The sequence below is a fragment of the Phalacrocorax aristotelis genome, chromosome 3 (assembly GCF_949628215.1).
Source record: "Phalacrocorax aristotelis chromosome 3, bGulAri2.1, whole genome shotgun sequence".
NCBI classification, from domain to species: domain Eukaryota; kingdom Metazoa; phylum Chordata; class Aves; order Suliformes; family Phalacrocoracidae; genus Phalacrocorax; species Phalacrocorax aristotelis.
The window spans coordinates 97,546,473-97,569,325 of NC_134278.1; the positions used below are offsets into that span (position 1 = coordinate 97,546,473).

General features: G+C 39.8%; 1 protein-coding gene across 28 annotated transcripts in view; it reads left to right on the plus strand.

The window, feature by feature from the left end:
* NRXN1 (neurexin 1) overlaps positions 1 to 22,853 on the plus strand; it is a 726,997-nt gene that overhangs the window by 626,288 nt on the left and 77,856 nt on the right. For all 28 annotated transcript variants that reach the window (XM_075088626.1, XM_075088628.1, XM_075088629.1 and 25 more), the window contains one exon: positions 957 to 1,276. In XM_075088626.1, the coding sequence (XP_074944727.1) occupies positions 957 to 1,276 (320 nt within the window). The remainder of the gene's footprint in view (positions 1 to 956; positions 1,277 to 22,853) is intronic.

The following is a 22,853-nucleotide window of genomic DNA, read 5'->3' on the forward strand; positions in this document are numbered from 1 at the left end:
CTAAGGGGATTTTGGAACAAACACTAATTAAAACAGAACTTAAAGTTGTGTGCATGCTTTTTGTGAGCAGAAACCAATCTGCTAAAGTGACTATTCTATTTACTAAGAGTGGTACTGTTGCTGAGGATTTCTCTGTTTAATGGAAATGTGCCATGATTTCTCCATCGGTATGTGTATCATTTCTGAAGCCGCTTTTACATCTAAAAATCTTTTATTTTAATTGATAGCCTTGCTGAAAGCCAATCAGACATCTATTTTTGAATCTGCCTCTGAGATACTCAGTGTGAACCATGTGTTTCTTTTCAGTGTGGATGTTGAAGGAAAATAAACATTTAAATACAAAAAGGAAACATTTAATTAAAAATGTAAATATTTTATTCACTTACATAGAGATATGACAGATTACTGCAGAACATATTCTTTAAAATTCAGTGGAACTAGTAACTTGCTGGCATATATATAAACTCTCTGTGTGTATATACATATTTGTATATGTCTATACATACATAAAATCACATGTACAGACTTAAAGCTATAGGCCCTATGCTGTATTGCGTGGAAAAACTTTGAAATGTTGGCAGACTTGAAGAAAAAATAATCTTAAGGAATTAGAAACCTGGCATTCTTGACACACACCAAAAAGTTTAACACTGCTTTCAGGTAAAAGGGAGAGGGGAATCATTTGTAGTACTAAACACATTTGCAAATATATTTGATTGGCCTTTTAGCAAAAAAAAAAAAATATCCCAAAACACTGTAAATTCAGAAAAATGCAAATGCTCTCAAAATTTATGCATTTCATGGACACCTCATTAAAAAGCAATGAATTATGAGTCAAAACCTTTTCTTATAGTTTATTGCTCTCATTATTCACCCCATGAAAATCTGTTATCACTGGTGTAGAGTATAGTGTTCACAGTCAACATTTTTGCATGTATATAATATTATCTTCACAGGGCGTCAGCTCACAATCTTCAATAGCCAAGCAACCATAAAAATTGGAGGCAAAGAACGTGGCCATCCTTTCCAAGGCCAACTCTCTGGTCTTTACTACAATGGCTTGAAAGTTCTGAATATGGCAGCAGAAAATGATGCCAACATCGTGATAGAAGGAAATGTGAGACTTGTTGGTGAAGTGCCTTCCTCTATGACAACTGAGTCCACAGCCACAGCGATGCAGTCTGAGATGTCCACATCAGTCATGGAAACAACCACCACTTTGGCTACAAGCACCGCTAGAAGAGGAAAGACCCCAACAAAAGAACCTATTGGTCAGGTTAGTCGGCTTCCTTGCCTTTTGCAAATATTTTCCCATCTTTAAGTGTGGCTTCCTATATCGCGTTCACTTTGCAGATGAAATTGTTCCTGTTCAAGAAATGCATGAATTGCAGATAAAAGTTCTGTACCATACATGTACCATACATGTCACTCATGGATGTGATGTTGATCAGCATTTAGAGGGAAAGTAAGGACTTTACTCTTCTTCTAAATTAGGCAAACTTACCAGTTCAGATTTTTCTTGAGCTGGGTTTTATTGCCATGTCATCCATCTTTATAGTGGCACATATTTTTAAATACTCTTTCTTCCTTTGATGATTTATATAGATTATTTTCAGTGTAGGAAGAAAGGATGTCTGGAATTAGAGATAATGAAATGAAGTGGTGACTTTACCCATGAGATAGAGAAAAAAGACCCAGTTTGTAGAGGGATCAGGAAGGAAGTGTGAAGAGAAAAAGTTGGAAGAGGCTGGAAAAGAAGGAATTGGCAGTTTTTCTAGTCCCATGATTGATCATCATCTTGGGCAGAATTTCTCATAGGAGGCAGTGGCAGCAGAGGGAATTAAGAGCACTCTGCACCCTGGGAGACTCAGGCTCCAAGTCAGAGGCTGTTGTTTACTGTTTGTTGAGGTTATTTGCATCTCATGAATTTAGCGACATATTTAGTAGCTTCCAGGTTTTGTCAGGATCTCTGTTTAATATGTGGGGGAATTAATTGTTGGGAAAAGGAGGGGGAAAAAAACATGTGAGTGAATTAAATACCTTCATCTTGTGGATACCCGGAGTAAGATCATTCAGACTTTGTGCTTTAAAAGCCTAAAACTTACCAGGACATTTCTGTGGCAGAGAAGATTCTTTGATATTTATTCTGCCTAAAAAAAACACAAACAAACAAACAAAAAAACCATGAACAACAATCAAACAAAAGGTACAGTGGTAAAAGCTTCTCCTCTGCTCGCTTGGTTCACACGCTTGCTTGTGCAGCCGCTGTGCTGTCAAACCACGACAGCTACACTCTGAGGTGCAGAAGTAGGACGAGGAGCAAAGAAAGTGTCATGAGCCATAGGGAGGAACAGGAGCATGATGTGATGAATGAGGTTAATTTTCTCAAGAATGGAGTGGAACATACTGATTAACCGGGCAGATGAGGTGAAGTTGCCTGTTCTCTGTGTAAGACCTCAACTCACAGTTGGAATTTGATCCGGGGCATCAAACTCAACATTTTGGTTTTTCTGTCTGTAGAGTTTTGGTACACTTTATACTAAGGATTGAAAACTATAGTGATATAAAAGTAAAAATTGTTACTTTGTATAAGGAAGCAGAACATTTAAGTTAAAAGTGAGCTTTTAAACAAATATTTTGACAGGTATATGCAAATAAACATAGGTTTTATGCATTTTCCTTGTTTATTTAAAGTGTATGAGAATCCAAAGAGGGGGGGGAAAAAAGGGGGCAGTAAAACCCAACTAGAGATACATGGAACCAGCTGCTGCCAAAAAATGGCATTCATTGTAGATCATAGGTTGCAGTTCTTTTAATGATTATTCTAGTAAACTACAGTTTTTTATTAAATAGGCAATAAATTTTCTGTGTTGTTAATTCTGTTTTAAATAGGATCTCCTACTTTATTATTCAACTAGTCTGATCTCTGTGTCTTGCAGCAATGAAATGTAAGACCTCATAAAATTTGCACAGAGGAAGATCTGCATCTAAAAGTGCAGGACATCCTCACAGCATGGAAAAACTTGGGCTAAATTAATGCTACTAAATTAAAATTAAACTAAGTTAAATTCTTCTAACAGTTCCCAGCATACTTTTGGCCTCTGCCATTCTCTCAGGTAACTCCCATGCACAATTTTGGAGGGGGAGCATTCCCAGTTGTCATAGAATCATAGAATCGTTAAGGTTGGAAAAGACCCTTAAGATCATCGAGTCCAACCACTAACCTATCACTGCCAAGTCCACCACTAAACCATATCCTCAAGCACCACATCTACCCTTCTTTTAAATACCTCCAGGGATGGACACTCAACCACCTCCCTGGGCAGCCTGGTCCAATGCCTGACAACCCTTTCAGTGAAGAAGTTTTTCCTAATATCCAACCTGAACTTCCCCTGGCGCAGCTTGAGGCCATTTCCTCTCATCCTATCGCTTGTTACTAGGGAGAAGAGACCGACCTCCTGCCTTGCTACAACCTCCTTTCAGGTAGTTGTAGAGAGCACTAAGGTCTCCCCTCAGCCTCCTCTTCTCCAGGCTAAACAACCCCAATTCCCTCAGCCACTCCTCATAAGACTTGCTCTCCAGACCCTTCACCAACTTTGTTGCCCTTCTCTGGACACGCTCCAGCACCTCAATGTGCTTCTTGTAGTGAGGGGCCCAAAACTGAACACAGTACTCGAGGTGTGGCCTCACCAGTGCTGAGTAGAGGGGCACTGTCACCTCCCTGGTCCTGCTGGCCACACTATTCCTGATACAAGCCAGGATGCCATTGGCCTTCTTGGCTGCCTGAGCACACTGCCGGCTCATGTTCAGGCATCTGCTGACCAACACCCCCCCAGGTCCTTCTCTGCCAGGCAGCTCTCCAGCCACTCCTCCCCAAGCCTGTAGCATTGCATGGGGTTGTTGTGACCCAAGTGCAGGACCCAGCACTTGGCCTTGTTGAAACTCATACCGTTGGCTCTGGCACAATGATCCAGTCTGTCCAGGTCCCTCTGTAGGGCCTTCCTGCCCTCCAGCAGATCGACGGTCCCACCCAGCTTGGTGTCATCTGCATAATTTGTGGGCGATGGTAGTTTTCTGGTATAGTTGTTTTGCCAGTTGGCACCATCTTCCAGGAATATTCCCCAGTTTGGATGTCTAGCCACTAAGATTTTTCTTTCTGAGGTGTTTCAATGGCATATTTGGGGAAGAAAAAAGTTTAAGCTAACAACTATGGTGAGGTATAATTTTTTCTGAAGAAGGGGGAGAGGTAATTAGTTAAAAAGATCTTCCACAGACGGTCTGTTTCTAGACTGTGGTGCCTGAAATAAGCTGTGGCCCTTACTGACTTTATCAGAGCATCTGCACAATTTACTTAGAGCACGTAGCTGCCACTGGAGCAGAGTGACGTCAGTGCAACCGTCCCATTCCCTTGTCCCCTCCTGGCTCAGCTGGCCGCACCACAATGCTGTCAGCACCTGCTCTTTGATGTCCCACCATCGCGAGCCTCAGGCAGGCTACAGGAGCATCCAGAGGTGCACAGCATCTCACCAAAGCATGTTTTGAGGGTGAAGGTTTAGATCAAGCTCCATCATCTATTAGCCTGGCTCATCTGAGTCCTCGATGGAGGCCATTTGAAACAGCTTGCCAGGAACATTTCAGTATCTAAGAGCCTGAAATCAACATTTCTGAAGAAAGTTTTTGGTGTTAATGCCAGCACAGCACATGGCATCCTGAGTCTATAACTGACCTCTTCTTGTTGTTAATAATACACAGTGGTTTACTTCAGCTATGTCTAAACATGCTGCCTGGTAGGATCTGTGTTGTCATTACAACTATACACTTAATTAGTCAGGGGCTGCACGAGAATGCAGTTTGCAATCAGGCCTGTGATTTGATTTGAAGAGATTGATAACATCCCAAAGTCAAAGCTGAAATTTGTCTGCAGGATGTTATGTTATTCATGCAACAAACTCAGACCTAGGAAGCTACTAAATCAAATTAAGGACATAATTTCTTCTATTCATTAATATCTGTTTTCTTATTCTACCTGCATGTAATAATTTCTGTGCCAGTGACCCACAGGACTCCCACAGGTCTATCCTGCAGGGTGCTGAGTAATCACTTTCCATCTTGATGTCACTGGGGGATGAAGGCACTCATCATCTCATGGAAAATCTAATTTCTGCATTCCCTTTCATTTTTGTTGTTGGGTTTTTTTTCTGATTTTTATTTATATATAACCTCTACAAGTGTGTCAACTACATTGACATACTGTAATGCACAAGAAGAAAAGTTACCTTTCTAGCATTAATTAGGTTACTGAGGAAAATATGCAACTGAACAGCAATTGCTAATGAAAAAACCTTACAATATTGCAAACCAGTTCGTGTCTGAAATAGAATAGAAGCAAATGATCTAATCAGTCAGAGGTTGTTTGCTCCATTTGCAGAGGTATTGAATTCAATTAAAGACTACAATACTTAAAGAAGATAATTTAAATCTCTATTTATAGGAAATGTCCTTTTAAAAAAATCTACAATCTTAGTGCTTAAATTGATGGAGTGTGTGCTTTTCAGCAGATACCTAACTAATGATACTTCCAGAAAAGTATGTTGAACACTGTTGTGCATGATTTTAGACAAATGAGGTCCTAGCGGATCTGAAAAAAAATGCTTTTTGTTATTGACTCTGCTCTAAATGAAGGTTTTCCCTACTTGGAGGCTGTGTCATATTTTAACAATGGGTGTTTTGGTGATGACAGACATCTTAATTATTATACTTGTAAATGTAGATTTTTTCAAAGAGGAGAAAGGTACTCAAAGTCTATTGAACGTCAATGGTAGGTGAACACCTCATTTTCCTTAGTGCCTTAAAAATACCACCCACCCCTCTCTCTTTGATTATAATGGCATCTAGAGCTGTCAGCCTTCATGCAAGGCACTGCATAAACACATAGGAAATGACAGCCCCTACCTCAAACAGCTTACAGAATAAACAAAAGGTATCAGGTAAAGGGGAAAAAAAAAAAAAGGAAATTAGGAGGTGGGAGGAAGAGGGAAATAAAGAAAGCATTGCCATGTTTCAGTGTTAACAAGCAACGTGCAGATTTGCAGCCATCGTGGGAGGGATAGTTTACTGCCTTGTTTTTGATCCAGGCTCTTCAGATAGCAGCCCCCGAGATACAGCTGTCCTGTAGGATCACCATGTAGCTTATGGTAGACTCTGGGTGAGGCAATTTAAGGACTGGGCTGCCCAGTTTGCCCCAGTTGGGCAGTTGGTACAAAATCGGCACCAGCTGGGTGGTCAATGAGAGTTTTTCCCTACTTTGCTCCTCACTTTGCCATTGACCATCGGGGGAACCCATGGCCACTGGTGCAGGAGCTAAGGATTGTGGATGAGGTCCTTTGCTCCTCCCACACTGAATGGGAGGAGGCTCAAAATTTTGCATACCTTTTTGAGCATGAAAGAAATCCGTTATAAGCGTTACAAGAACAGGATTTCCATTAAGTTAAAATATGCAGCTATGTGTTGCTAACTTTTGGTGGGCTGTAAGTATGCACTGTGGCTCAGAAGTCATTAATCTGGTCTAAGAATATCATTCTCTTTACGAGGTTATTCAGCAAAATTATGCAGTTAAGTCCTTTATTCTTTTTCTCTTTTATTTTGGACACTTTTTACAAGTCTAACTTTCAAGTTTTTCTATTCAATCATGAAGGCCATAAACTTCTACTAAAATCGAAAATAAAGGAGATTCACATGTTGTATAACTCCAGGAGCCAGAATGTTAAGCAAAACATTGAGTACTGCAAGGCTTGCAATAAAAATTGCAAGAGTTGGCAGAAGTGGAAAGACTTCAAAAGGACTTTGAGTATGGGTTTGCTTGAATTAGGATATCACAATCAGGCCTTTAGTATGTCTTTGGCATGGCTTTGTGGATGTGTATTAACTGGAAAACATAAATGAAGTGATATTAAATCAAGAATAATATACTTATTTCTCATCTGTTTCTAAGGATTTGATTATGACAGCCCATCCCCAGAGCAGCCTCTGCTCTCATGTGTTGGAAACCATTTCTGAAAGTTGTGTGCAAAATAGCTTTTTTTTATTTTTCATAAGGCATTTTAGCGGTCCTCTTTGTTCTCTTCAGAGTGGGCTCTTATCGATAACACTAAGACACTTAACCAGCAATTGCAACATACTGTGAGATGATTGCATGTTTTGGAAAAATAGGCACCGATTTTTGGTCAAGCAGAATTAAATTGACTTTATATTAAAATAATGAGCTGAAGTTTGGTCAGTTGCCTTGGAGGGCACACATCAGGTGAAGGGTATGTTGCTTTACATGTATTGAAGCAGCAGATTTAAATGGTATTCATTGTAGCAGGGACAATGACAGGCTTGGCTCAGCATCTTCACCTGCCAAAGTAAAACAAGTGTTTGAAAAGGACAGGGGTGTTTTCCATAGAAAATTCAATTTTAGGAATGGTAGTTGAGTACATAACCTTTACACAGGATAGTAAATGTGAATATATTTTATGGAGACACACTAATCATTAAATCAATGTAGTTAATAGAAGGAAGAGTATTTTCTGCCCTTCTTGGTTTAAAATTATCCACTGGTGGTTTGCAATGCCTGTTTTTATACACAGGGGCTGGGTTCTTTCCGTGCCTCTGTGCTGCTGCCACTTCTTCCTCCGGTCGTTTGTACCAATCAGACCACAGTTCATCCTTTCCCAGCAGGGAAAGTTCTTCCCCAGGGGTTTGGGTAAATCACAAGGATTTGACTCAACAGATGCTCACTACTGTAAAATGAATCCCATAGCTTCCAGCATCACAGTGCTCAGCACCCACACATGCCTGCATGATGACAGAACCTGAGGAATTCAAGTGTTAAGGACAAATCTCATTTGCACTGGGATCTATATGCAAATACGGTAGTTGTGGAAGTGCTCATGTTTTAATTGCAGGTAGAAGAAATCTAGCTAGGTGCATGAAACCCACCCCTTCCCCCCACCCCCCACCCTTTTTTTTTTGTTGTTTAAACTATCAGACTATGCTTTTCAGTTTCTTCTCATTACTTTTGACAATTCGATTGATTATTTTAAAACATAATCGTTTGTTAATACTGTCATGGTTTAGCCCCAGTCAGCAACTAAGCACCACACAGCTGCTCGCTCACTCCCCGCACCCCAGTGGGATGGGGGAGAGAATCAGAAGGGCAAAAGTAAGAAAACTCGTGGGTTGAGATAAGAACATTTTAATGATTAAAATAAAACAGTAATAGTAATAACAATAGTAATATAATATGAAGAAGGGGGGGGAACCTCGGGAGGGGGAGGAAAACCAAAATAAACAAGCGATGCTACTGCTCACCACCCACCGACTGACACTGCCAGTCCCCAAGCTGCGACCTCTGCTTCCCCCGGCCAGCTCCCCCCAGTTAATAGACTGGGCATGACGTCATATGATATGGAATATCCCTTTGGCCAGTTTGGATCAGCTGCCCTGGCTGTACCACCTCCCCTCCCTGCTTCTTGTGCACCTGGCAGAGCATGGGAAGCTGCAAAAGTCCTTGACTAGTGTAAGTGCTACCCAGCAACAAACAAAACATCGGTGTGTTATCAACATTATTCTCATACTAAATCCAGAGCACAGCACTATACCAGCTACAGTGAGGAAAATTAACTCTATCCCAGCTAAAACCATGACAAGTACCGACACTCAACTAGGATCTCTAAAAATATTAAAATAGGATACCATGAACACTAAAATTTGCTAGCTATGTTTTAGTATTTGCTACCCAATCACATCTGACTTTCCCATTCTCCTGCAAGGTATTTGAATATTGATTATTGGCTCTTCAGTTGGAGCACTGAAGTTGTATAAATAGGATGGCTTTTAAAATGCCGCTTTCAGCACACCTGCATGTTGGGTTGGCTGATTGGTTTGTTGTTTTCAAGTATGACTTAGGTGATCGTATGGTTGTCTGTCTGTGTCTCTCAATAAACATTGAATCCCTCAGCCAATTCAGTGAAATCTGTCATTGGCAGAAAGATTTCAAGGACATTATGCTCACAGAGAAGCCAAATTGCATGAGTTCTGGTGCCATTCTGGTCTTCTGTTGCATATTGCAGAGCCGTGTTTTCCCTCATTTTATGTTTAAAAAGCAAAGATTAAAAAGAAGAACAAAGTGAATGTGTGCTTAGGATGAGGTTTTCAAAAGTTCCCTCAAACTCATTAATGCTTCTATATTACTTCAGTTTTTTTGAAACTTTTATCCAAGACATTTCTATATAAAGATACTATTTCAAAGTATCCTTGCTGTGTAAGTTAGTTACTTAAGAAATACACTTTTGTGCATGCAGCTTTGTCATTGAACTCCTAAACAATAGCGATTGTCATTAGCTTTATAGTCTAGAGAATTTATTTGTGTCCAGCTAAGAGGGTAAGACTTGCTGTTAGTTGTTGTTAGAATTTGATAGAGACTAAAGGTTTATACAGGCAGTTTGTAGCACACTGGGCCACGTAAGGCACATCTTGACCAGTTGCTTGAGAAACTACAGGCAGATAAATACCTGGACCTGATCAGCAATGATAATTCACATCTACTACATATATAGTCCAGAGAAGACCGACTTCTGCGTGGGCTGCTTTGTCTTTAGCTCTGCTGTGGAATACATTCAGGAGGCACCATCCAGCCTGTATGATGCATTTTGGTCATGAGACATGCTGCACAGGTATTACCTGAGAAGGAGCATGGAGGGGACCCTATCCATTTCACCCTGTGAATTGTTTTTCTGACTTCGCAACAGAGTTTTAAGGAATTAATGGAAACTCAGAAGTTTCTCACACTGGCGTCCCTCCACTGACATCCTTTGTTGTTGTTCAGTGCAAAAGCTGACTGTGATAGGTTTCCAGCCCCTCAAAAAGGAAGCCAAACCATGCAATTTCTATTAAGCTAGTGGGATATGTCTAAAACCTTGAGCGCTGCTTTGAAAATACCCCCTACAGTGTTTACGCACAGGGGGAAAAAATGTTTGTAAATCAAATTACAACATTGTTAGTATCCAAATAATGTCAAGACACTTGTCTAAAATGTTGATTAATTGGCTGCAAATCAAAGTTTCTTTTTAAGTTCAATTTGGGGAAAAAAGGAACTGAGGCCACTCACAGCTTCGATTTTTGTTGTTCTTTCATATTCAAATGACCAAGCTCATTTATTACAAAGTTCAGTTTATTATGTGCTTTTTTTAAACCCAGATTGTTGTTAACCAGTCTCAAATTCTAGCTTATTGCATTTTTAAAATATAGGGAATTTTAATTTTCAAGTAGAGCAAACGTTATCTTGATACTAGATTTTTTTCATAGCATGCTGCTTTTCTTTGCTCCTAATATGTTGGTCAGGTCACAGCACTGTAATATTTCTGAAACACCTCTTTGTGTGATGTGAGACATAGTATCTAATGGTTGCTGAGTAAAGTCACCCCCAAATTTAGCCAGTGATTTGTTGTTGGAGAAATATTTCCCTCACATCCACAGGCTCTTTCTTCCAACTGCTTTCTTAGGAAGGGTCCTCTCACATGAAGCGGTGCTTGATTCTGTCTCATACTCTGTATCTGTGTGCTGTTCCCCCTCAGTGCCTCCCAGCACACTAAACAAACATCATTACATCAGGATTATATGGAAATGGGGTTGTTTCACCCAGGTGGAACAAGAGGCTGTTGTAGAGTTGGTGACCCATAACCATACAGTCATGTAGCTGTTACACAGTTTTCTGCATTTGGGGTGGCTGAAAAGGCCTGGGTGTTACAGTTAACACTGATTTTCAGGAGCCTTCCGGGATAGAAATCCTTGCATTGTGTCTGAGAGCTGCTGTTCTCCTGTGAAAAAGCGATAGTTGTTCAGTCCCCTTATTCTCTGAAGCTGTGGTAAGCCTGAAGATCTAGTTCACTGTTTCCTTTGGTGAATTTCTATGACTGAAGTACTGTGTGTTTTACTTACTTGGCTCAAACAATTTCCTTCAGAAAGCATGAAATGACACATTCAATGTCTTCACTTTTGTGTATGATTCCTCAGAACTGAGGGAAAGGAAGGCAGATTGAGTTGGGGTGTGACTCTCCGCTCCCAGCGGTAGGAACCCAAAGCAGGGAGCCACCTCTGACAAAGCACAGCATAAATGTGCAGCTACGCTTGCAGAACCCCCAGAGTACTGCAGTGAAGTATCGGCCCTGCTGCTGCAGCAAATGATGATTACAATTGTTTCTATGCTGTGTGTATATGAGTAGCACTCAGGTTAATTACTGCAGGTTGCAGTGTTCAATGTGCTTTTATGTATGGCTGGCAAGGACCCATCTGCAAGAGTATATTGCTTTATGTTTTGTTGAACATCAAACAATGTATCAGAACGTTTCAAAATGTAGGTGATACAACTGTATTATATATTGGAGGTTTCTCTCATGAAGGTGACAGTAATGTGTGAAGCCTTTCTGCTCGCTTACTGTTATTAAGAACAAAGCTTCGTTCACAGGCATGCCTGCTTTGTAGACTGCAGGTGACTTTCTTTAATGAAATAACTCTTGGGACTATGTTCAATTCTTAAGTTAGTATAGGAGGTTTATTCAACAAAAATGTGCTTTTATTTCCTGTGGGTAGTACCAACATCCTATGTCTGTCTTGAATTATTTTATGACTTATTTCATTTAATCTGTTAGCTAAAGTTGTCTTTAAGTATTTGGTTCAATTTGGTATTCAGCATTTGATGTGAATAGCTGGTGCTCAGGTTTTGTTTATATACAGGCATCCCTTTAAACTTAGATAATTTCAAATAGCTATATCTCTATGCTCTTTACCTAGAGGATTTGCAATTCTGATACAAATAATTTTGCACACAGACGGTGTATTATTTCTTTGCATAGTTTTCCTTTCTTTTAACCATTCGCTGCTGAAATATCCCTTTTTTTTACTTTTTGCAAGCGTATATCTACATATATATATATACACACACTTATAAAAGCCAGAGGAATTTATTAGATTGTAATTTTTTTTAATGCAAAGCTGAACAGTAAAGTCTCTGAAGTGACTTAAGGAAGAAACATGTGAGGCTTGCCAGTTTCTCCCAAGAGGCAACATAAATGATGGGGAGGGATGTCTGCATCGAGGAAGAGAAGAACAGGAGTTGTCCCATGGATCTAACTAGACCACTCCCTCCTAGAAGTGCACAGATACATGGACTGAGAAATAGGAACCATTCCCTTAAAATCCAGTCTGGAGGATGAGATGACATATTGACCAGTTAAACAGAAATCAAAGACCTAGGTTTGTATTCTGACCTGGAGGAAACGATACCATCTTCCTCCAGTTCATATCTCATCAATAAATTAACTGAGGACTTCTCTGCTGTGAGATGATGGGGTGAGGATAAAATCCATTAATGGCTTTGATTATATTCGGATAGATTATTAAGGGTTGTGTCTGTATCTAGAAACACATAAGTGGAAGTACTGGGTTTTAAGAGAGCATGAAGCAGGTAAATTAGAAGTCGTTCTGGAAATAGTAGAAACTATGTGGGAGGAAGCCCATGGGAAGAGATTGCATGGTGCTGACATACCTTCAGATCCAGGGGAAAAAAAAGGCTTACATGGAGAACAAAGCATATGAAGGTATAATGTACTATATTATTTTGCTACATCTTTTAATCTAGCCACATACTAAATGTTTGGGATTTTGTGGGTGGATTCTGTCAAAAAGGAAGACTGAAGAGGTTGACAGGGTTGTTGAAATGCCCATCAGCTTGCACGAGGTTTTGCTCAGCCCCCAGCATAACACTATAAATATAGAGAACACATTTATTCTGACATTTTCCTGCTTTAAAAATAAGGATGAGGTCAGAATAAATGGCCTTAGACATATCTTAAATGACACTTGCATATTATTTTCAGGTTTTTAAAGTAGGGCATTAGTATCTGTACTGAGTAGATGCTGTGATAATGCTGGGAACAGCAAGAGTGAGATTCTGATGTCCATGTAGCCATAGGTGACTTCACTGAGTAATAGATTCAGAAGTTGATCATTTGCTTTTCTTTTCCTATCCAGATTCTCCTGTGATTTTCACAAATGTGTTGGTGTTAATAAGTATAAAGCCCTAAGAGAATATTCCCCCTTCCTTCTGTCTATTTCTGGTCATATTTTGGGAAATCTAGTGTAGATCCAACCTCCATGTTACACAAGGCCATGAATTCACTAAAATGAAGTGTCTGCGAGTTTTACCAAATGCTTTAGGGAGATTCAGTTAGACTGAATGTCTTCAGGAAACCTGAGAATTCCTTACATTAATACTAAGACTTAGTTGTTTAATTCCAAGTTCCCAGAGGTATGGAATACGACATTTTCTCTAGGTGTGATGGACTTGCTAATTAACTGATTTAATACATACCGAAGCATTATCAATACCTTTGTATATCATGCCACGTTGTAGGATAACAGTGGTAGCTAGATGTGTGTTGTCATCTAAAAATTACAAGTATTTGCATGTGTATTTGAGTGTATAATCAGATTTTTTAGTTAAATTTTCGTGGTGATGTCCAGTTGCAACTAGGATAGCATAAACACTTAAAATATTTCCCTGCTAATTTCATTCACTTTAACATTTCCTCTCCCTGAGGTAGATGCTGGTAGCCTGAATCACCATGTGCAAGAATAGTCTAAGAAATAATATTTCCTAGAGTAATCCAAACAGACATAATTAAATAAAAGATAAAGGCAGTTGTAGCATTTTCTTTACGAAATATCAGTTGTGGCTAAAACCATATGCACAAGTAGCAGGACAGAAAGGTTCAGGATGTGATTATTGTTTTCCTGAATAAAATGATCGATGGATGAATCATTTGGGATAACCCAAAATAGTTTTTCCACTTCTATCAGCAACATAACAAGAACAAAGTCAAATAAACTTTTTTGTTCAAATCTATTTGTTTCATTTTTTTAAATTATTTATCTGTAAGTTCAGTCAAATTTGAAAAAAAAAGATTCAAAATGAACATTCAAACAAGACCAGTGTTTAAAAAATGTTTTGAGTGTATTATATTAATCTAATTAGACATAAATCTGTAAATGGCTGACATCTGCCCAGTGTTTTCAATCAACTGTCTGAAAAGCTTTTTAAATCTGTCGTGGCAGCCCCTCCTCTGTAATCTTAGCGTTTAAACTGTTGCAATAGTATTGTAGTGCTATGAGTCCCCACAGAAATAGAGACCAGTATCTATTCAGTGTAATAGGTAAGCCTTTAGAGGTAACCCTCTAAAGAAAATCCTATGATGTGGGGCAAAACACTTAATATCTTCATATATTAAAAACAGATATCAGCTTGCTTACCCTGTGAATATATTGAAGTGCTTTGTTTTTCCAAAAAAGGGAGTTAAGAGATGTCTGACATGATAATTTCACCATGTGGCAATTTCATTTTCTGTCTACTGCAATATTAAAATGATAATGATGAACGTGGAGTAACATTGTTAATCTTAGGAGGTGGAAGTTTCACCAATGTTTAAGAAGCAACAAGTGGTGGTTTTAACTTGGTATTGAAAATCACAAGAGGAGTATTGTGGTTTCCCCTCTTTAGTCCCGGGTTGATGGTAAAATGAGCTAGATCATCTAACAGGACTTCTTCACCTCTGAGTTGCAGGATGCTGATAGTGGTGAGGACAATAGCCCTGTTCATGGGATGCTAGTGAAGCTCATGGGGTAAATATTCTCTTTTCTGGTAACAGTGAGCAGAAGAGCTGATGCATTGCTTACATGTTTCTTTCAAATTATTTCTATTCCTCAACAGTTACTACAGACCTCTCGACATCAGAGCATATAATTTGTCTTATGTAAAGTTTATCCCTCTATGTTGGTGATATACGAAAAGTCTTGGATTTGTCAGATGAAAAGTCTCAGCTGTGAACCGTTGAAGGTTAGGAGGGTATTCTAGGAAAGTATTAGCTTCTGCTTGCTGTATCCCAATGCTCTTCCCAAGGCAGCAGCTATTAACCATTATGAGGAAGGAATAGCAGGCTAGATGAACCTTTAAACTGTCCAAGTATGGCCATTTCTATAACATGGTGTGGCTTCTGTTTTTTGTTTTCTGATCTTCTGAAGATAGATGCTCGCATTTCAAATAATGGTTGGTTTTTAAGCACACAGTTTCCCCTGAATTATTTGCACACTTTGCTCATGCTGATCAGCTGACTGGCAGAACAAACCAAACGGCAGGTTTTCGTTTTGGAATCCTGGCAAGGCAAGTTCCTCGGTATGAAACTATACCCATATGACCTAGGTTGATGGAGCCATGGGAAAAAATAAATGAGAAACATTAAAGAAACTGTATTCACGTATTTCAGTCAGGTAACAAGGAGGGTCTGTACACCCACAGAAGAAAATAGGAAGTTACAGTAAAACTCTCAGATGGCGTTCCCTTACCTCCTTCTTGGCCAAAGAAGAGAAAAATGCAGTGGCATGGGTGAAAGTGACAGCGTGAGTGTGATTTTTATTTACAAATGCTAACAGTAAGGTAGAGCTCTAATGCTGCATTATCTGAGTATTGACTGTAATGGTTAAAAAATGCTTTATTTTCTTTCAGAGGTGTAACAGGAAATTATATAAAATGTATTGCTGATGAATAAGACACATGAGATTTTTCAGATGATACATTTGGGCCTGAGTATGCAGAAGAATTTCTATTCAAGACAGCATTTAAATATATATTTTTTATTTAAACATGTGCATAAGTAAATGCTGGAATTGGAAGGGATTTAAACATGTGCTTTTCAAGTCTTTTGTTGAATGAGCAAGCAAATTAGAAATAATGCTGCCAACTCCAGTGCCATCTTAGCCTAGGACTGAACTAAAGGTAAAATCTGAATCAGTCCTCATTCACTCTGTAAAGAAGGAGGAGTTTTGTTTTCTTTTGTTTTTCTGATTAAGATGTGACATGAGGTGTGATTCTGATATCTGCACCACTGTTTCGTAAAAAAAAAAAATGAAATGAATGGTTTTATTTCTGCCCACGTTGGGTGCCTGTGAATTACGTTCTACAAAACCTCACCCACAGGTGATAGGGCACGTAAAGTGCAATCTGATTCGCTAGTGTTAAATAGCTCATTAATCACTAATGCCAACATTCTCTTAATTGTGGTTCTTTGTGACAGGCAGAGCTTTTACCGGTGATCTGCAGAGAATATGGCTCATTACTTTCTTGGCTCTCCTCCATTTTTTCCACTTGCTGTACCATACTACTTATGGTTAAAAATACATGAATAATTGACAGATTGTTTTTCTATGTACTTTGCTGCTGTATTTGCCACAAGAGCTTGTATTTAACTTCCTGTGGGAGCAAAGTGATCTGTGGGATCTTGAACAGAAGGTATTTAAGGGCTGCGAGGCTCTTCTTTATAAACATGAAGTTTGAACAATTAAGATATTTTGAGAAGTTAGGATAAATTAATCTTCTTAGAATATCCCATAATTAGAACAGTCCTGGTGAAGCTGAAAAAGTTATGGGGTACTACTATATAGAACATGAATACACCTAGCCATGAATAAAAGTAGACCTCAGATCTGCCAATATCATGGCATGTTATGGTATAATACAAATTTTGATATAACTTTCCCCAGTACAAACTTCCATGACACCCTCCAAGTTCCTAGCTCCGACTTTGAAGAAGAGCTGGGATAAATGTGGCTGATTCTGCTAACATCAGTCCTTTGTAACAAGGCTGCCGGCAAGTTCTCATTTAATGCTGGAAGTAGTGGGTTTTTCACTTGCACTCTGGCAACTGGAGTGAAAACACCCGCACACAAGATGACAAGCAGTCATTGCACAGAATAACTTGTGGCCACTATTGACCACAAGGAGATTGTAAATCATGGGCTAGAAAGGATGCACTGTTGCAAATTCCCTGGGCTGTGCTGGGAAGTTTCTTAGTATTGTCAGAGCTCCCACATTTTTGTTTCTTTGAGAAGAATTGTTTCTCAAAGAAGGACAAAAAGCCATTAGTACAGTTGAAAGCAGCCAAATAGCTTATTGTTAAAATTTTATTTTAATTACAAATGAATATGCTCTGAGAGTTGGATCAGAAATGTTTTTTATCCTGGCACCAGAAACAGACAGAAATGAAAGGGTAACAGATCCTTGACTTTGGCTGTTTGATGAATGCTCCCTACACCAAGACAAATTCTTAGACACAGTGGTACAACTCTATTGACTTCAGTTATGGGCATCAGTGTAGCCAAGAGGAGAATGTAAATCACAAAATTGTTTCTATGCACTACTTCAGAGGCAGCCTGTGCTTTGAAAAGACTTTAGTCACTATTTCATCATATATGTATTTGCAACAAGCCGAATAATGGGTTTTAATTATAAAAGAGGAAGATAAAAGTTAAAGGGGACAGCACCAAAGCTCAGGGAGAGAGTTTTGACTGGAAGAGAAAGAAAAGTTTTAAACAAAGGTATGTGTGCAGATTTAACATAACTTCCCGCCACCACCAAGATAGATAAAGCTATGAAAGAAAAAAGAAAGTAGGTGTTATTGAGCCGGGAATTTCAAATGCAGAAACGTGCAAAGCGACAGCAAACCACTTGGGTTTACAGTCAGGCCCTTTAACCACAACATACTCAGGTAGGCACCAATATTGTGTGCTGTGGCACATGCAAATGAGCAAAGATTTGGGTCCAAAGTTAATGTTCATTTTTACAAGACAAATTAAGAGCAATAGATTTGCGCTGGGATAAGACTCTCTTTCCCCTGAGTATTATCCTGTCATTTCAGGCCGTGTCTAGTTTGCTGACCAATTTTCTAATTCAGATATTGCCAGTACTTGAATGTTGCCTGAACTCATGTGGAACTCAAACCCGTTGCCTACGCAGAGGCATTCAGTGCCATTTCGGATGCTCTGGGCTGTCTGAGAGTTGCATGGGGCTTGCAGGAACCCTGCACCCTTCTGGAAGGGTAGGTGAAGGGCAGCCAGCGCTCTCTGGGGCATGGAAGGTCAGCACACTGCTGTGAAGCCGTGCTCTAACTATTAAAGGAGCTTTTGTACCCTCCAAATTTTCTAATGTTCTTTTGCTCAAAATAGGATCATACTACGAATAAAGTAATGGCAATAATACTAATGTTTTACTTTTAACACATCCTTTCCAATCAGTGTGCCCCTGTAGCTTTTGCAAAGGACAATGGATCGCTCTGCTTATTTTGCAGAGACACAGAAGCCAAAGTGACTTGTTAAAAATCAGCAATCAGCAGAGACAGGGCATGGGAGACCTTGGGTCTCCTGAGGCCACCTTTGTAGTTAAAAGCTGTATTTGACACAGGTGAGTTTCACTGTGTAAAATAAGTCAGGAAATGGTTACAGATTTACAACACACACAAGCCCATACTGCATTAATCAGGGTTGTCATTTTTTTCAAATTGTATAGCTGAACATAAACTATTTCAGGTTAAGCTGCAGTCCTAATTTTCAAACAAACAGGATTTTTTCTTCTCTCATGGGGGGTGGGAGAAGGTAATTGTATTTTGTACGGTGATAGGGGATTTGTGCTTGCTTCAGCCAGCTGCTGAAATCAGTGATAACAGCTACTGGCCTCTCCCACTACCTTCACATAAAGAGCTGCTGCTGAGTCTATTTCTCAAGCATAAGCTGAATTGCTTTGAAGGCTTGTGAAATTCAATTTGCAAGAGAATGGAGGATCCTCTCCATGTAATTTCAAAATGTGGAAAATAGTAATTGCTTTTACTTCATTCGGAGTATCCATGTAGGTAAGCAGCAGCGTCCTTTGGGCCCCATCCTCCTCTGCTGCTGGAGTCGGGAAGATGTTGAACCTACATATGGCTGCGAGTGATGCTGGACCCCACGGCTTTTTGCCACAGCCATTCCTTTTGGTGCTGAATGGCCAGTGTCACATCTTTATACCTGCTTAAGGCAGTGCTTTGTATCGCACCAAATTACAAGAAAAAGGGTTTCATTATGATAGCTCTCTCTTTAATTGACTGCATTTGTATTTGCCTCTTCAGCATGGAAGATAATCCTCTATATGAATAATCAGGCTTGATCTCAGATTTATAAGGTGTTTAGATTTGTTCCCTTCAGTAGAGAACATAAGCATTAGCGGATTTTTCACAAGTCTCATGTTAGGAGTCATCCTTGATCCTATGGCTGGCTTGTCTGCTGGTAATCTTTTTCTGTGCTTGAAGAGCTGACAAAAGCATCTGGGCCTCCCTGGCAGTAATTAGGGAGAGCTAACTGCCTGCTGTGCTGAAAACTAGCTCTGAGTTTTGAGGAAATGCAAGCGCAAAATGCAAACTGGCTAGCATGCCAATACCTTGTTTCCTTTATACAAAGGAACCCCTGCATTCAGTTGCATTTAACTGAGACCGTTATCTTGGTTTTATAGGGTTTTTTGGTTTTGGTGGGTTTTTTTGGTGGGTTTTGTTTGGTTTTTGTTTTTCTTTAACTCAAATGTTTTGCTAAACTCCAGTGTTATCTTGAGAACTCCAAACTCAAAGTAAGGTGGTTTGTTGTGTTTTTGTTTTGTTTTTTTTTTTCCTCTGTTGAATTGCCTTTACAAATTAAAGCCTTCAGTTTTCAAACACAGCATTTTAAAAAGCTAATGAAGGAACCTTCCTCAGTCCAAAAACTTTATAAAGACTTACAACAGCAATTCCTTAGTCAATCTCTAGATGTGGAATCATTGGGTGCTAAGTATTTATGAAGTTTCCTCCTAAATGAGACTTAAACGTATGTAAACCTGCAGATGAAATAAAGATAACCTCAGACTGCAGTCTGGTAATTTTGTGTCCAGGAAGCCTACCTCCCTTAAAAGAGATTGAACAGTAAATGAGAAGGAACTGCTTGTAACATGTATTTTACTAATACTCACAGCAGGCTCTGTGCGCTTGTGCTCTCAGGTTTGAACAGCCTTGCCTACCACAGGATGATTTGCAAGCTGAGGGTGTAAGTGGCATGTTGTGAATGACCACATCCCCAGCAAAAAGTTGCGGGGAGCAGCAGCTAGTTCTTGCAATTTACCTACTTCGATTTGGATTTTTTTTTTTTTTTTTTTTTTTTTCCAAATGTGGGAAGAGAATAATGGTGTACTTAGTGAGCAAAATCCTGCCTGGCTCCTGCGTAGGCTAGGAAAATTAGGGCAAAGTAGCCTGTTCCTTTCCTCTAGTGGAGTTTTGCAGAGACTGGATGCAGTTTGTGATCCTTTCTTTGAATACTGATGAGCATGTGAAGATGTCCTGAGATCCTGCTTTGTCTACAAGACTGTCTCTGTGACAGATACTCTACTCTTGACATTCCTTTCTTTGATATTCATTACAGTGCCATTACAAGGGCTCTGTTCCACTTCTAAAAGCTAAAGCAGCATCTTGTGATTATAATGGTTGGAAATACAAATCTGGCACTATAACAGAACAGATTTTATTTTCTGGAGATCACCTGATGACTTTTCTTTAAATTTTTTGTCTTATTCTATGACTTCCTGATTATCAGATCCCCTTCGTGCATTACTTCTCATGTTGTAGCATGATGATACTAGAACATTTCTGCCTCCTCTGTGGGAAGAAAAGTAGCATCCCTTCCCTCATCGTAAGGGACACAGTATCATAGACTGGCTGACAGCTGGTGTTGTTACGTCCTGCAGTTATTTTTCTTTCTCTCTTCGGAGGTAATTATCAACAAATCTAGATTTATTTTTTTTTGAAAGATTATAAATGCATTTGCCACAGCACCGTACCTTTGCTGTCACTTATGCTCAGTTCCACCACAGTGTGCCCTGAATCTGTTTTGTGATACATGACACAATTATATCTCAGGGAGATTTGCTCTTCCCATCCCTAGGTTGTATGATTAATTTATATGCAGCCAGTCTATGCTTGGAATGAAATAAGTTTTTCATCTTTCTGCCTTTCTTCACATTTTTGTGCTCAGTGTTTTTTTTGAAAGGGAGGTTTCCACAAAGCAGTTTTGGCATTTATTTTCACTGAGAAGCTTAGTTAAATAATTGAAACAGCCAAAAAATGGCTTAAAAAAGGGCAAAATGCATTTTCTTGTTTTGCTTCATGAACAGCTGAGTTTGAATACAGATGCAGACACTAAAGTAAATTAGATTATCTCAGTTCAGTATTCTGCACCACAGTTCCAATCCCCATCATTGTCCCAATCCCCATATCTATGAGATGGAAAGATTAAGTAATAATGAAGACATGTCACTGCACCTGCTTTCACTGTATCAAGCTACATACAGTAAATCCACCCGTAGTTTCATTTCCCACCCCACCCCACCCCCCAGGCATTTTCTGTTGTTCACAGCTCCCAGCTGAGGGTCTGATCTTGATCTCCAAAGACTCTAAAAACACATTTCTAATAATTGCCTGGTCAGATTTGCCTACAGATTTTGAAAACAAGCTGCTTTTAAAGGTCTGTCTACATAAAGTAAACCGTAAGTCTTTGAGTTGATGTGTGGTTTCATTTGTTAGAACTTTAATGCTGGTTAAATGGTGAACATCTGGTGCATAAGGCAGTTAGTTTAGTGGCTACAACATTGTGACTGTCATGGGCGTGTCTTCTGAAGGGTGTTATGGAAAAGTTCACCAAAATAAAGTTTTCAGGTGTGTGTTTAGCCTCTGAGTCCCCAAAAGTCACACCACAATAGCAGAGGAGTCTTGCTTCCTACCCCATGCACGTGAAGGTGGTGCATTTGCTCAGCAGCAGTCCTGCAGCAGCTTCTGGACTTGCCTGCTACCTCCTTCGCACATCCAGCTCATCTTGGCAGTTAGCTCCTGATGGCACAGCTTTGAGTTCCTGCATAATTTCTCAGGATAATACAGATAATCCTGGCGGAGAAGGACCTGGGGGTGTTGACAGCCAGCTGAACACATGCCAGCAGTGTGCCCAGGTGGCCAAGAAGGCCAACAGCATCCTGGCTTGTATCAGGAATAGTGTGGCCAGCAGGAGTAGGGAAGTGATCGTGCCCCTGTACTTGGCACTGGTGAGGCCACACCTTGAATGCAGTGTTCAGTTTTGGGCCCCTCACTACAAGAGGGGCATTGAGTCACTGGAGCATGAGCAACGAAGCTGGTGAAGGGTCTGGAGCACGTGTCTTATGAGGAGTGGCTGAGGGAACTGGGTTGTTTAGCCTGGAGAAGAGGAGGCTGAGGGGAGACCTTATTGCTCTCTACAGCTACCTGAAAGGAGGTTGTAGTGAGGTGGGGGTTGGTGTCTTTTCCCAGGTAACTACAATAGGATGAGAGGAAATGGCCTCAAGTTGCATCAGGGGAGGGTTAGATTGGATACTAGGAAAAACTTCTTCACTGAAAGAGTGGTCAGGCACTGGAACCACCTGCCCAGAGAGGTGTTCAAAAAACATGTAGATGTGGCACTTTGGGAAATGGTTTAGGAGGCACGATGGTGTTGGTTTGGCCATTGGACTTCATGATGTTAGAGGTCTTTTCCAACCTTTATGATTCTATAAGATGAACATACAGTGGGTGATGTGATGACAGAGGAAATAAACCTAGGCAAGGGCTGTGAGTCCAGAAATAAAGATCCATGATGTTGCTATTCTCCTTGAACAAATTAAAGCCATGTCAAAGCCGTGTTTTGTTTTGGCACTTGCATGACCTTTGACTTTCAGTCTCTATTCCAATTTGTTTCTTTTTTCCTCTCTAAACTGTTCAAGAACAGTTCAATCAGCATTTCTTATGCAAGAATTGCTCATTTTTTAAATGTTTTTCACTCCACTAGTATGCATTATGAGGATGGTTTCCCTTTACTATCCAGCTGGTGGGGTGTGTTTTGGTTTTGGGGTGGTTTTTTTTGTGTTTTTTTTGTTC